Below are 16174 nucleotides of genomic sequence, written 5' to 3' on the forward strand. Positions count from 1 at the left end.
TGCATACATACATGCAGGCAAAACATTCACATATACAAAATAAATCTAAAACTTTTTAAGTTATATTAAGTCAGGCATAGTGGTGCACATCTGTAATTCCAGTGCTTAAGAGACTAAAGCAGGAGACTCATAAGTTTGAGATCAGCCTGAGCTACGCAACAAGACCCTGTCTCAAACTGCAAAGGGTTTTTGCCAGGCATGGTACACATACCTTTAATTGGAGGCAGAGGAAGAAAGATCTCTGTGAGTTCCAGGACAGCCAAGGCTACACAGAGAAGCCCTGTCTCAAAAAAAAAAAAAAAAAAAAAAAAAAGCCAATGGCTGGAGATATAGCTCAGTAGTAGTGTTCAAAAGAAAGTTAGGAGAGGGGAATTTACTTTCAGCAGAAAATTATCCTATATAAATCTCAGTAAATGTCAACCATGTTTAAAACATTAAAAGCCATAACTGATTAGATTAATAGATGACCATTCACAATATATTTTATTATTATGCTTACTTATTGCTGTATTTATTTATTTTGTGTGCAGATGCACACATGTCACAGCAGATGTGTGGAGGTCAGAGACAACCTAGAGGAGCTGATTCTCTCCTACCATATTGGTCCCAGGGCACCATCTCAACAGCCCTTATATTATTAATTCCTCATTATATTCTGGTAGAAAGTGCTGATCAGATTTTCTTCCAGGAGATTCCTCTGGTGAGTAATGCTACTGAGTATACCGTGGTCTTCTGGTTCTATACATTTAACCATTTCCATTTTGTTTCATTTGTATTTTGATGCCTTCTCTCATTAGTTCTCACTACATAAATTTAAATCTTCTATTAAAAATCATGTGCAAAAAAATTGCTGGCAGGATTGCAAACTGGTACAACCACTCTGGAAATCGATCTGGTGGTTCCTCAGAAAACTGGAAATCGTTCTACCTGAAGACCCAGCTATACCACTCCTGGGCATACACCCAAAAGATGCTCCACCAAACCACAAGCACACGTGCTCCACTATGTTCAGAGCAGCCTCATTCACAATAGCCAGAAGCTGGAAACAGTCCAGATGTCCTTCAACAGAGGAATGGACACAGAAAAAGTGCTTCATTTACACAATGCAATACTATTTACCTATTTTGCAGGACAATGAATGGAACTAGAAAATATCATCCTGAATGAGGTAACCCAGACTCAAAAGGACATGGTACGCACTCACTGATAAGTGGATGTTAGCCAAAAAGTTCAGATAACCACAATACAAATCACAAACCATAGAAAGCTTAACAAGAAGGAAGGTCCAAGAATGGATACCTGAAACCCATTTAGAAGGGGGAACAAAATAATCATGGGAGGCAGAGGGAGGGGGAAAAAGGGAGGGAGGGATCTGGGTGGGAGAGAGGAGGGGGGCAGAAAAGGGGCAGGATCAGGTATTGGGGGGAGACAGGAAGGAAGCCAGAGGTGTGAGGCAGGGGCAAGGGGACCTCTAGAAAGTTCCAGAGACCTGAGATGTGAGAGGCTCCCAGGACTCCATGGGGATGACCTTAGCCAAAATGCCCAATAGTGGAGAGATGGAACTGGAAGAGACCACCTCCAGTCTATAGACATGGCTCCCAGTTGAGATATGGGGCCATCCATCCATGTTCAAAATTATGACCCAAAATTGTTCCTGTCTAAAGGAAATGGGGGACAAAATGGAGCAGAGACTGAAGGAAAGGCCTTCCAGTGACCGCTCCAACTTGGGATCCATTCCATGCACAGGCACCAAACCCTGACACTATTACTGATGCCATTTGCTGGCAGACAGGAGCCTAGCATGGCTGTCCTCTGAGAACCTCTACCAACAGCTGACTGAGAAATGCAGATACTTACAGCCAAACATTGGACTGAGGTTGGGTACCCCTATTCAAGAGTTAAGGGGAGTCGGCAGCGGCCTCTGAGCGGATCGACTCTCCTTGTTCGCCCAGCTCGCTCAGCTCCTTCCAGCAACCATGTCTGACAAACCCGATATGGCTGAGATCGAGAAATTCGATAAGTCAAAGTTGAAGAAGACAGAAACACAAGAGAAAAATCCTCTGCCTTCAAAAGAAACAATTGAACAAGAGAAGCAAGCTGGCGAATCGTAATGAGGCGAGCGCTGCCAATATGCACTGCCTTCTTATTTTACTTCTTTTAGCTGTTTAACTTCGTAAGATGCAAAGAGGTTGGATCAAGTTTAAATGACTGTGCTGCCCCTTTCACATCAAAGAAGCAGAACTGCTGACCAGGAAGGCCTCCCCCGCCTCTCCCGCCCACCTGCTGGCCTGGCTGGCAGAGAGGGAAAAGAACTTGTATGTTGGTGAAGGAAAAAGCTGGGTGGGAGAGATGGTGGAATTGAGAATAAATAAAGATGGTCCAAGATGTCTTGCAGGATATAAAATGCAGTTTAATCAGAGTGCCATTTTTTTTGTTCAAACGATTTTAATTATTGGAATGCACCACCTAAGAATACTCTTTCACCCTGTGGAAGATGAGGGGAGTACCTACCACATGAGGCTGAATCTAACCTCATTTTTCGTTTCTTGTCTGTCATCTGTCTGTCATCTGTCTGTCTGTTCTGAGTCAGGGTCTTACCGTGTATGTATCCTTAGTTGGCCTGGAGCATGATACGCAGACCAAGCTGGCCTTGACCTCACAGAGATGCCACCTGCCTCTGCCTCCTGAGTGCTGGGACTAAAAGCAAGTGCCACCACATGTGGCTTTACCTCATTTTTCATTAAGAAAAAAAATGTGCACTGTTTTGAAGATTACAAAATGACCCTAAAGTGATATAAGACGTGCAGGACACTCGACATTCAAAAGCTCTTAAGTAATATGCATACAGGACCCCGTTATGTATACCTGACTGGTCTGGTACTCGATGTGTAGACCAGCCTGACCTCCAACTCAGAGACCGAACTACCTCTGCCTCCCAAAAGCTGCCCATGCACCTTCATGCCCAACATTTTTTTTAAAGTTAGCATCTTTACACAATAGGTGAGTGCTACAGCTCCAGTTCAGGATCTCGTAAACCTAGAAACTAAACTAGATTGGGCAACACAGCAAGACATCATCATCATCACACATGCGCACACACACACACACACACACACACACACACACAATTGTGATGGACGTATAATGCTAACCTAGCATGCACAAAAGCCCAACATTCGAGCCCCAGTGCTACATAAATCTAGTATGGCGGTACACACCTGTAATATCAGAACTTGGAAGATGGAGACAAAAAGATCACAAGTTCATGGTCATCTTCAGCTTCATAGCAAGTTTGAGGCCAAAAATAAATATAAATAAAAGTAAACAAACAAAAGAAGGTGACATAGAAGCAAGGATAAAAGGTCGAACAGGACTAAAAGAACAAGGATGTATGCCAAGAGACAGAAAAGAATTTAACCTCAAAGGGAGACGGGCAAACAGCGCAGTGCTGTTTGGCAGAAGCACTTGCTGCACAAGCCTGTCCGCCTGAGTCCCATCCACGGTCCCAGTGGAAGGAGGGAGTTATCTGATCCCACATTTGTGACTATAACACATGAAACCACACTCACAAACACACAATAACAAAGCTTTAAAAGCACTCAAAAGGCAGAGGCATGAAGGGGAACACGTTTGAGGCCTTGTTTGAACCTCAACACAAAACAAACAATGAAGACTCAGTAAGAGTCTTCAAAAAACAAAACAAAACAAAACAAAACAAAAAAAGAAGCTCAGTAAGATATGAGTATTAAGCAAATTAGGAAAAAACATAAAAATCTATGTGGCTGAGGCTGGTCTTGAACTCCTGGTCTTCTTACTTCTACCTCCCATGTACTGGGATTATATGCATGCACCACCATGCCTGGCCATTTGTTCTTGTGTCAACTTCAGACGCTCCAGTTATCCAAGTATTAGCACTCTAATTACATTGTTTGGGGTTTCGCTGTTGTTTTGTTTTTTAAGACGTGAAATCCATTTCAAGCTGGTCTTCAGTTTGTAGGATTATAGGACCATAGGCATGTGCTACCTATCCTGGCTTTTGCTTACATGCCCTATCTGATTTCTCCCTTTCAGAATGCTACTGAGCTCTTCATTCACTTCTCTTATGATTAGAGAGTTTCGTAAGTTTTTCCTCCACATTATCACTTCAGTTTTCTTCTATGCTAACTTGTTTACTACTGTTTCTGTTATTGTTGAGACAGTGTCTCCTGTATCCCAGGCTGGCCTAAAACTCCCTAGGCAGCCAAGAATGACCTGAACTCTCTCCTGCCTCCAGTTCCTGAGGTCTTGGAGTTGGGACTATGCCTTCTGTCAACTCAGCTGTGTCCCACCCCATCTCCTATTCACTTTTTTTGACCCTGGGTGGCACTATGTTACCCACGCTGATCCCTCCCACCTCAGCTTCCCAAGTACTTAGAACAGAAGTAATTCACATATAAAAGAAAGTTTTCTTCTGAGAAAGATCTAAATTACAAAGCAAAGCACTGCAACCCAGGAACTCTGCACACGACCAGCTGCACTCACATGTGAAGCCCATTATGAGGGAGGCATCTTGCCAGCCCTGAGGAAAGGAAAGCTACATAGAGTAATTCTTCATGTTTTAAGTACTCAGATGTACAGCATGACCCTATCATCCTGTCCCCTTTAATTATCCCCAGGACAGCTGACAAGTAGGATGCAAGCAGCTCAGGGAATGTTCTGAAAGAGCAACTGCACCAAAAGGAGGTTTTACATATATGTGGGAAGGAATCTTTCTCTTCCCTACCATTAAAGGCCGCTTATATTTTGTGTTTGTAAGTATTCTATACAAAGGTCCAGACGTTTAGAGAACTCAAACAATCTTCATTGACACTGACTCAAACATATTATGTGTCAAGAATACTAGACAATAGTGAATTATTAATTTCCAAACATTGCATGCAGGTGGGCTGCCTAGAAGACCCCACTGCGTTCAGGCTGACCAACTTGGCTGCCATCTGGGCCCAGATCCAGAGCTTCTAATCAGTCCACTCCAATACCTAGGAGCAGGTGGTGAGACCAGGGCTGCAGAAATCAGATCCAGGAACAAGGTATCACCTCAAGCATGGCTGTGATTGAAACCAGCACTGCCACCAGAGAGCAGCTCTGGGGAGCCTGAGAGACTCGTGGAGACTTAGAGGAAGACATAGCAGCAGAGGACTCTGCAAAGTCCACATGTCCCAGAAAAAAATGAGAGAAGGGCAGGTCCATGGGAAAATGCTTTGAAAAAGTGGACTCAAAAAGTTGGAAGGATAGATGGCAGAACAGAGCCAGGTACACAGGGAAGAACGGCAATACTACCCAGGGCAAGGCTGTAGCTAGAAACCATGAAGTCCATGATCTCTGCTGCCGCTGGCTATAAAGGATAAGGAAGCTACTTTTGCAGTGTTATTTCATTGAGAGACATAGGAGGCTTCTGTGATTTCTTTGCCCCCAACCCCCAAAAGGAAACAGTCTAGACAGGAAACCATCAAAAACAACGCTTTAAAATTGGGGTAAGGATTCTAAAGTATAGCTCTTCACAGTTGATGGCTTGTGGTGGGGGTGGGGTGGGGGAAGAAATCAGTTAGCTTTAAGGGGCTGGCCCCTTGGAGTTTGGCCATGCTTTAGTGAGTATATGGTCAACACAAATTGGACTTTGTATTTTTCTTTTTCTTTTCTTCTGTTTTGGGGGAGTTCATAAGTCTGGGGGGTATACCTGGGAGGACTGGGAAGTCAATGGGATTGGATACATTATGTGAAATTCCCAAAAAATCAATAAAAACACTAAGTTAAAAAAATTAACTTCAAAGCATGTCTCTTAAGTGTCTTTAAAAAACAAACAAACAAAAACAGGTTTAGACTGATGACTTTAGTTCCATCTCCTGAAGCCACAGGTAGAAGGAGAAAACTTGGATAATTCCCATTGTCCTGTGATATCCACACACTCATGGTGGCACATGCATGACCATTCCCCTCAAATAAAACAAAATTCCAACCTAACCGCTCCAGCAGAAATAACTCACATTCCTGAGCAACAGTGGTCTCACAGCACCATGAGAAAAGTAACTATAGCACCTTTTAAACACACTGCCACTCAATCTCTCAGATGGTCTAATCCCTACAGAACCTTCGTAGTGAGTAATAGTACTCCCATACTACAGGGAAGGGTCTGGGTCTGAGAGAGACCCACAGTTTGCTCACAGTTACAGACCACCTAACAGAGCTGGGACTACAGCACTGGGCCTCGGACAGCAAGGTCTGTTGCTCAGGAGGCTCCCCATGCCTCTAGTCTGAGTAGTACAATTATCTTTCTAGTAGCCATCTTTGTTAGCTCTGTTAGCTCTGAGTGGGACTGGAAAATCTCTTCAGTCTCACCAGCATGCTAGAGTATTTTCCTAAGAAACTAGAGGAGAGGACTGCAAAGGACACAACTTTCCTGTGAGTATCCTAGCTAAACTGGACTCTTCAGTTGTTGTCTGGGCCTTTCTAATGCTGGGCCTATGCAACTTCTACCACCACACTAGGTCTACTTGTCTACTGCTTTGAAATATACTTAAGAGAGAACAAATTATTTTTTAAAGGAAGATACACTGAGACAATAAATGATGGTAGCTTCTACCAATATAATAGAAGTAGAGATGATTTTTTTTTAAAAGGATCTAGGGGATCCTAAAGGGTCTCCCAGTACTAGGGAGGAAAGACAAACAAATCTCTATTAAGTTTCAAGACCAGCCTCATCTACATACCAAGTTCTAGGACAGCCATGATTAGAGACCATGAAAAAAAAAAAAAAGAAAAAGAATAAATGAAACATTAGCTTATGAAGCCAAGACAAAACTGTTGAACATTAATAGTCTCTAATACAAAGATGCTTTCATATACATTCCTTCAGTATTTATTGAATATCCATTGTCAAGAACTGTGTCACATAACATAAGAAATAAAAAAAATTAGGATGGCTTAGCAGAAAAAGGCATTTGCTACACAAGGCTGGTGACCTCAGCTTGATCCCCAGAACCCATGTAAAGGTATTGTCCTCCAACCTAGATACACACACACACACATACACACACACACACACAGAGGAAGACACACATACTTAAAAAAATTTAAAGATATTTTCTCCCCTCCAGAGTCTCATGGTCTAAACAAAAGGAAGAGCTATACCAGACTGTCTGACTCTAACCATCAAAGCAAAACTCTCTCTTTCAAAATCAAATCAACAAAGGGGAGATAGAACCTGTAGAGACCACCTCCAGTAGATAGGCATGGTCCCCAGTTGAGTGATGGGGCCACTCATCCATCTCAAAATTTTTAATCCAGAAATGTTCCTGTCCAAAGGAAAGACAGGGACAAAAATAATGGAACAGACTGAAGGAAAGGCCATCCAGAGACCACTCCACCTAGGGATCCATCCCATATGGTATGGCTGTTCCCTGAGAGGTTCTACCAGCACCTGACCAATACAGATGCAGATACTCACAGCCAACCATTGACTGAGCCAGGGGCCCCAATGGAAGAGCTAGGGGAAGGACTGAAGGAGCTGAAGGGGATTGCAACCCCATAGGAAGAAAAACAGTATCAATTAACAGGTCCACCCAGAGCACCGAGGGACTAAACCACCAACCAGAGAGTATACATGGAGGGAGCCATATGTAGCAGAGGACTGGGTTTATCTGGCATCAATGGGAGGGGAGGCCCTTGGTCCTGTGGAGGCTTGATGAACCCAGCAAAGGGGGATGCTAGAGCGGTGAGGCAGGAGTGGGTGAGTGGGTGAGTGGGTGGAGGAGCACCCTCATAAAGGCAAAGGGGAGGGGGGAAGGGGAAAGGATGGAGGATTTGTGGAGAGGTAACCGGGAAGGGTGATCATTTGAAATGTAAATTAATAAAATGATTAATAAAAAATCAAACCAATAATTTAATCTATATCAAGGGCTATGACTGTTATATTAGGCCACAACCAAAACAATCAAAACCAATACAGGACCTGACATCAACTCAGTCTGTTTGACTAGATCCATCTTAAAATCAACTTTCCAGTCAAGCATGGTGGCTAATGCCTTTAGTTCCAGTGCTTGGGAGGCTAAGGGAGGAGGAATGCCATGAATTCAAAACTAGCCTGAGCTACAGTGCAAGCTCTGTTCCCCAAAAAATAAAAGGTAGCTCTAACTTCCCAGCAGTTACCTGTGTGCGCACATGAGACTGTGTTAGTGGAGAGGCAACCTGGGCCCTCAGGAATGGTAGACAAGTGCTCTATCCTCAGCTATGTCCCCAGACCCTAGCTCACTGTTTGTGAGACAGGGTCCCTAAGCTCACTGTGTAGCAGACAGGATATGAATTCTGATTGTCCTCCCTCAGCCTCTTGAGTAGCTGGAATCTCACATCTGCACTGATACTATTTTCAGGGATCCGATCCCTCCCTGCAATTTAGTAATACTTTCTTGATGTCTAAAGAAACAGACTGAAGGAATCATGTGTTATGAGATCTCAAAATGATAATTCATCTCTGTACCCTTTTTTTTTCCATTCTTTTGTTTGTTTGTCTTACTATGTAGTCCTGGCTGATCTGGAACTCACAGAATCCACTTGTCTCTGCCTCCTGGGTGATAGATTAAAGGCCTGCACTGCCATGCCCAGATGTGGGGTGTGTGTGTGTATTATAGATTATATAGATTGTATTTGTTTTTATATTCTATATATTATATGTCACTGTTGTAGTTTTGTTTGAACAAGTAGCCTGTAACTATGTAGCCCATGCCAGCCTCGGAGTCCTAAGAGTTAAAATTACAGGTGTGTGCTACCACACCCAGCTTCTCTGTACTCTTGCAAATATGGAACCAATAATGTTTTCTACTTAGAAGTCCTCTGTGATCTAATGAAAAAAAGTACGGATAACTATTTAGGCCTGGACTTAACTCTAAAGTTGAAAAATAAAACAAAGGCTTAAGCCAGGAATGATGGCAATGCCTGTGATCTCAGCTCTTGGGGTGCAGAGGCGAGAGGATCAGAGTCATCTGCAAAGGAAGCTTGAAGCCATGCTGAGTTACATGAGACCCTGTCTTACAAGGAGTGTGTGGTTACATTTCCTCAATTCTCTACTTTAATCTCTAGACAGGCAGATAAAAACCAGACCAGAAGTCATATCTTAGAATGAGGAGTGTATATTAACCTGAATAAACTACTGGGTGCATCATCACTGAGCCCCAAGCCCAGAAAAAGGTATCCAGGAGTGTTCAAGGCAAAGGACTAAAGGGAAAAGGTAAGATAGGAAGAACTTAAAACAGTCTCACACAGGGATCGGGAGATGGCCCAGTGGCTAAGAGCACTGGCTGCTCTTCCTGAGGATTTGGGTGTGCGTCTCATCACCCATTTCAGTCTCAAGGGATCCAACACCCTCTTCTGGCCTCTGAGGACATTGCATGGATGGGGTATACAGGCATGCATGCGTCAAAACAGCTAAACACACAAAAATATTAAATTAAGCTTGTTTGGTGACACATGTCTTTAATCCCAGGACTCAGGAGACAAAGACAGGTGGATCTCTGAATTCAAAGCCAGCTTGGCCTAGAGAGTTCCAGGACAGCCAAAGCTATACAGAGAAGCCCTGTCTTGATAAACCAATAAATTAATTAATTAATTACTGAGTCTTTATTCTTAGCCTAACCTCAATGACATCTTCACTCAACAGGCCTTGCATATCATATCCTGTCCAAGTTAATCCTAGTCCTGTGGCTGGAGTTAGAAAAAATTGTTATCATACTGCCTAAGTGTTGTCCATTCAAATATATGAGCAGGAGGGGGCATTTTATTTAAACCATGAACAAACAACTCTTATACTTTAAACATAAGTCCTGAGCTGAAGCTTTTCTGTCTGAAAACAAGAAAAAAAGGAGAGAAAGAGGAATTGAAATTATGAAACTCAGCCTCATGACACTTAAGGGAAATCCTATCTCAAATAGTACTTCTAAAATGGGGCATTCAAATATATAGTAAGGGGGGACAACCCCTTTAAACAGAGAAGTCTCAAAAAGAGAAAGAAAGACATACTTAAGAGAGAGAGAGACCCCCATCAGGGAAGGGAAAGGAGGAGGGAGGGAAGGAGGGAGGGGGAGGGAGGGGAGGGGAGGGGAAGGAAAGGAAGGTAAGGAAAAGAGAAAGGGAAAGGGAAGGAGAAAGAGAAAGAAGAGAGAAAGAGAACAGGAGAAAGGAAAAGAAAAACCCACTATACAACATACAATTTCCCCTTTAAAGATTAATTAAAACACAGTCAATTGTCCAAGGCCTCAGACTTAATTAAACAGTATACTCTGAAATTCGAGCCCAGATTTGAAAGCCTACACTTTGGGCAGCCCACAGCTTTCCTCTCTCAGCACTAATATCGGAGCCACACCAACTGAAAGAGCTAATGCTATAATTTATGCCAACATAAACCAAATCAAAGAAAAACAACATGAATTTTGTGAGAATATGGTAGCATGGCCAGCTATAACCCCAGTGCCTAGGAGACTGAGGCTGGATATAGAATCCTAAGGGTTTGAAAGATGGCTCAGTCAATCAGGTACTTGCTATGCAAGCATGAGGGCCTGAGTTCATATTCCAAGCACTTATAAAAAAATAAAAAACAGCCAAGTCGTGATGGCTCACTCCCTTAGTCCTAGCACTGGGGAGGCAGAGGTAAGTGTATCTCTGTGAGTTTGAGGCCAGCCAAGGCTGCACAGAGAAACCCTGTCTCAAACAAACAAAAAAGGGAGTGGGTGGGTGAGTGAAGGAGCACCCTCGTGGAAGCAGGGGGATAGGGGTGGAATGGGGAGGGGAAACCAGGAAGGGGGATAACAGTTGAAATGTAAATAAACAAAATAACCAATTAAAAAACAATCCATCGGCAATGAGTGCCTGTAACTCCAGTACAGCAGCAGAGGATGGTGGTCAGACTCAGGTGATCTCTAGATCCAGCTCACAGCCAGCTTAGCTAAATCAGTGAGCTCCAAAGAAACCCCAACCCAGTAAGGTAGAGGGAACTGAAGAAGGCATCTGACATTGATTGACCTCTGGCTTCTAGGTGCACATAGACATACACATACATACATACACACACACACACACACACACACACACACACACACCAGGAAGAGAGTGAGCGCCCGATCAGGCTATAAAATATACTTTTCTAGTCTAGCCTGTGCTAAACAGTAAGACTATCTCAAAAAGGCAGGGGGGCAGCGTGATAGCACAGTAAGTGAGTGCACTTGCCATGTAAGCCTGGTGGCCTGAGTTCAATCCCTGCATCCCATAGAAAAGTGGAAGGTAGCATGGACAGAGAAAACAGAACGAAATAGTGTATATATGATTACCTGCATTCCTACGGAGTCCTTCAAGTTACTGTTCTTTTACAGAACCACTACAGATTGAACTCAGGGCCACTCATGCTGGAACACTCTCCACTCTCCACTGCTGAGTTTAACTCTCCACAGGCCCAGCCCATCTGACACGTCTTATTATCACTGTTAATTTCTACTGCCCTGCATAGGTTTTTATCATAACATGAAGAGACTGTGAGTGAGGACTATAAGCAGCCCGCAGCTGCTGTATTATTTTTTAACCATTATTTGTTAGCATGCACTTGTTTGTTTGCCTTGTACTTTAAAAACATAATTTTTCCGAGAGCCAGAAAATTTACCAACTCTAAGGTCCTTCCTCAAACCAAAGGACAAATAAGTACTTACGTCAAACCTCAACTAACAAAGCCAATGACTAACTCTAAAGTAAACACAATCCAGTTTATAATTGAGCACATACAAGTACTCACGTATCTTTCAAAATGTTTTATAAATAAGCAAGCCCCAGTTGTGTTTACATTAATACACTATCAGATTTCTATAGTTACTATTTATCAGAAACAATTCCAGTTTGGTTACATATGGACAGGACAAGGTGGCCTCAGTCATCTTCTGAATCATTTCTAAACCAAGTGATTATAACAATTACTGTGATATTTAAAGAAAAATTCGTGTATTTTCAAATTCAATCAACTTAGTGTTCAACTTAATAGCTAACACTGTTATATTAAGAAGTCTTACAAAGCTGGGTATGGTGTGGTGGTTCACACCTTTGATCCAGCACTCAGAAGGCAGAGGCAGGGGAACTCTGTGAACTCGAGACCAGCCTACTCTACATAGTATGTTCCAGGTCACTACATAGTGAGACCCTATCTCAAAAAAATTGGAAGAAAACCTCTTACAAGGCTTAGTAGTGCATGCCTATAATTTCAGCTACTTGGGAGGCTGAGACAAGAAGATTCCAAGTTCAAGGCCAGTCTCAGTTAACTGGTTAACTTGGTAAGGTCTTGTCTCAAAACAAACAAACAAACAAACAAAAGGCTGAGAGGTAATGAAAGAGTAGAGTGCTTATCCAGCATTCACTGAGGCCCAGTGCCACAAAGTCTCTAAGCTAGCACATAAATCATAACAAGTGGTATTTTATTATTTTGTAGATAGGTTTCACTACATTGCCCAAACTCGACCCAAACCCCTAAGTTCAAGAAATTCTCCTACCTCAGTTGCTGGAATTATTGCTGTATACCACTGTAGCACACCTATTTTCTGGTATTTATTAAAAGTCACTAAACAGGGCTGAGGCTGCAGTTCAGTTGCTATAGTGCTGTCCTTGCATGAGTGAGATACTAGACCCACATAAATTGTGTGGGTGGCTCAAGCATCTATCTCAGCATTCAGAAGGTGAAGGCAAGAGAATCAAGAGTTCAAGGTCATCCTCTCCTACATAAAGTTGGGTGCCAATCTATACCCATGGCACTCTGAGAGAACCTGAACTATTTTGATCTTGGAAGTCAAACAGGGTCAAACCTGGCTAGTACTTGGATGGGAGAGTCCAGTCTATGCTACATGAGACACTGCTGAAAACACCAAATAAATAGCCAGGTGTAGTGGCACATGAGGCAGAGACAGGCAGATCTCTGTGAGTTCAAGACCAGGGTGGGCTTAGGGAGACTCTATCTTAAAAACAAATAAACAAACCAGCAAAAAATTAATGTAATTTAATTCATTATATATCCTCCAGGGAAGACAAAGCTTATTAAGTTACTAACATATGCACACATTGAAGCAAATCAAACATTTGTTTAGTATATCTATTACATGAGACTGAAAGCTTATAATGTAAAGCTATAAGAATTCAAGTCATCACGGTGTGTGTGTTCAGAGGAACGTCAACAGCTTACCTTACCTCTTCTCTCTAGTCAGAACAGGCCATAGAACCAGATCTCAGGGAAATGAGAAAGCAACCATAGATGTCACAGAAACCAAGAAACACCTGCCATCATCCTGAATAAGGAGCAGAGGTTATGACCTCCTGATTGGTTTCTACTAGAAATAGCTAGATTATTCTACTAACCAAGCAATACTGACACTACAAAAACATGCTGCCAGACCAATGTCCTTAAATGTCAAGTAGTGGCACCTTATTTTTCATTTCAGTAATTTATTGTGATGTCCTTGGTGTGCTCTTTTAACAGTGAGAAGATTAGAATTACTGGTTCAGGGGCTAGCAAGGTGGCTCACTGGATAAGAGCACTTTCTGTTGGGGGGTGGGACGTGAACTCTGAGTCTGAGGCCAGCCTGAACTACAAAGTTAGGTCTAGGATATCCTGAGCTACCCTGTCTCAGGAGGAAAAAAAAAGGAGTACAAGATTGAGAACCTGAATTTGAATTCCAGAACCCACATAAAACCTGGACCCAGTAGCATGTGTCTGTAATCCAGGAGATGGGAGCAGAGAGCAGAAAGTCCTCCAGACCATGAACAACAAAAGGCCCAGTCTCAAACAATATGGAAGATGAAGACAATACCCATGTCTTACTTTCATATTTGTGCCTACACAGAGATGTACACACATACATTACACACAGAGAGACAGACACACACACATATACATAAAGGAAGAAAAATTAGGAGACTGGATAGATAGCTCAGTGGTTAAAGAGCACTGGCTGCTCTTCCAAAGAACCCAACATTAATATGGTGGCTCACAACTGCCTGTAACTCCAATTCCAGAGATCCACCTGCCCCTGTCTCCCAAGTGCTGGGATTAAAGGCATGAATCACCATGCCCACCTATGTTTTTCTACTTTGAGACAGGATCTATGTAGGCTAGACTCTGTTTATTTTTGTTGGGACAGGGTTTCTCTGTGTAGCCCTTGCTACCCTGGAACTTGCTGGGAACTTCCAGTCTAGCCTGGAACTCAGAGCTCCACCTTTCTCTGCCTCCTGAGTGCTGGGATTAAAGGCCTGAGCCACACCGGGCTAGCTTCTCTTTCTTTAAAAATATTATTTCTTCTTGCCTATAGGATTATTTTACTCGCGCTTGGTAAGGCCTCCTCTTCTTCAAGATCCTCGCTTTATTAGGAAAGGTTTCTGTGATCTGAATGGATAGCTTTCTCTAGCATTTGTACTCATAATAACATGTAGATTATAGCATATATAAGTCTTTTTCCTAGTTGTAATTTTAGTGAGTTTTGTTGTAGTAGTAGTTGTTGTTATTGTTATTGTTTTAAGTTTATTTTGAGAGAGGGCATGCCAGGCACCCATGTAAAGGTCAGAGGACAACTTGAGTCAGTTATCCACATCCACATGGGTTCCAGAAACCAAAGTCTGGTCATCAGATTTGATAGTAAACACCCTTACTGCTCACAGTTCCTTCCAACTCACCAGCCCACAGTTACACTTGTATATTAATTTGTGAAACATTTGTTTGCTTAATGTCTACCCTCTAATCAGCCTTTAGCATAACTCTTAGGAAGGTAAGATATTTTTCTCACTTCTGCCCCAAGTGCCTAGCACAACACTTGCTGGGGATAAAACCATGAATGAATGAAAGAAACCCTTTGCACTTTTCTGAAGTTCTCTAAATCATTCCCATCACAATCTTCTATCCCACTTGGCACAGAATCAGTTATCATCACTCCTTGTTCCCACCTCATTGTGCCTTTGCCCTTTGTGTTAAGACACTGAGGATCAACCCCTAGTGCCTTGTGTATGCTAAGCAAGCCTCTACCACTGGACTAAGTCCTCAGCTCTTCGCTTCTTCAGGCTCCAAACACTAAAACTGCTTAAGACTATTCTGAACCATCCTTTTCATTGCAAAACTTCTGACTACCTACCCTACACTTGCTCATTCTATGTCTTCATTTCCCACATACTCAAGTACTCGAATACAGCACTACCCAAACATTAATGAAACTGCTCTACTTCTAAAGCCCAATGGTTTATTTTTTTTCTTAATATTCAATCACTACAATTCATCTCTACTGTCTGATCACTCCTTAAAATTTCCTGTCCTATAGGTTATCTGATAGTATTTTGGTTTCTTGCCCCCCGCCTTTTTCACTGATTTTTTTCTTTACTTAGGACTCATTTCAAGTTATATACAAGTATTTCCCTTCCCAGTGTCCAAACGCCAGCCCCCTTCAGTTGCTCAGCACATCTTCCTCATTGGCTGCCCTCTAACTGCTGTCTTCTCAGCATCATTTACAAGGCAATATTACATACATCAAAAAGCAGCTGCACAAGAAAATAACCCAACACAGTTCATAGGTGCATATGTCTTGATCACAACACCAGGTGAGCCCTTAATGTACAGAAACAAAAATAGCAATAGGGGAAAAAAGGATTCTTTTCTTTAATCCTTCAACTGAGACTCTCGGAAGACAACCCTGGGCTGTGTCAAGTTGACAGCTGAAGCTAAACCTATACTTCCTCAAGACTGAGGACTGCTCTCCCTATCTCTATGATTTCTCCTCAAGACTGAGGACTGCTCTCCCTATCTCTATGATTTCTCCTCAAGACTGAGGACTGCTTCCCCTATCTCTATGATTTCTCCTCAAGACTGAGGACTGCTTCCCCTATCTCTATGATTTCTCCTCAAGACTGAGGACTGCTTCCCTATCTCTATGATTTCTCCTCAAGACTGAGGACTGCTTCCCCTATCTCTATGATTTCTCCTCAAGACTGAGGACTGCTTCCCCTATCTCTATGATTTCTCCTCAAGACTGAGGACTGCTTCCCCTATCTCTATGATTTCTCCCTATTCTTTGGGAGAAAATTGTTTTTATAAATATACTCTAACACGAACTGTTGAATTTTTTTTTCTTTTTTTCGGAGCTGGGGA

General features: G+C 42.5%; 1 protein-coding gene across 1 annotated transcript; it reads left to right on the forward strand.

The window, feature by feature from the left end:
- The first annotated feature begins 1908 nt into the window (after positions 1 to 1908).
- LOC116891149 (thymosin beta-4) lies at positions 1909 to 2406 on the forward strand. Its single transcript, XM_032891936.1, has one exon. It carries the CDS (start codon positions 1977 to 1979, stop codon positions 2109 to 2111), a length of 135 nt encoding a protein of 44 aa, XP_032747827.1. The 5' UTR covers positions 1909 to 1976; the 3' UTR covers positions 2112 to 2406.
- Positions 2407 to 16174: the final 13768 nt, after the last annotated feature.

Source organism: Rattus rattus, chromosome 1 (assembly GCF_011064425.1).
Source record: "Rattus rattus isolate New Zealand chromosome 1, Rrattus_CSIRO_v1, whole genome shotgun sequence".
NCBI classification, from domain to species: Eukaryota; Metazoa; Chordata; class Mammalia; order Rodentia; family Muridae; genus Rattus; species Rattus rattus.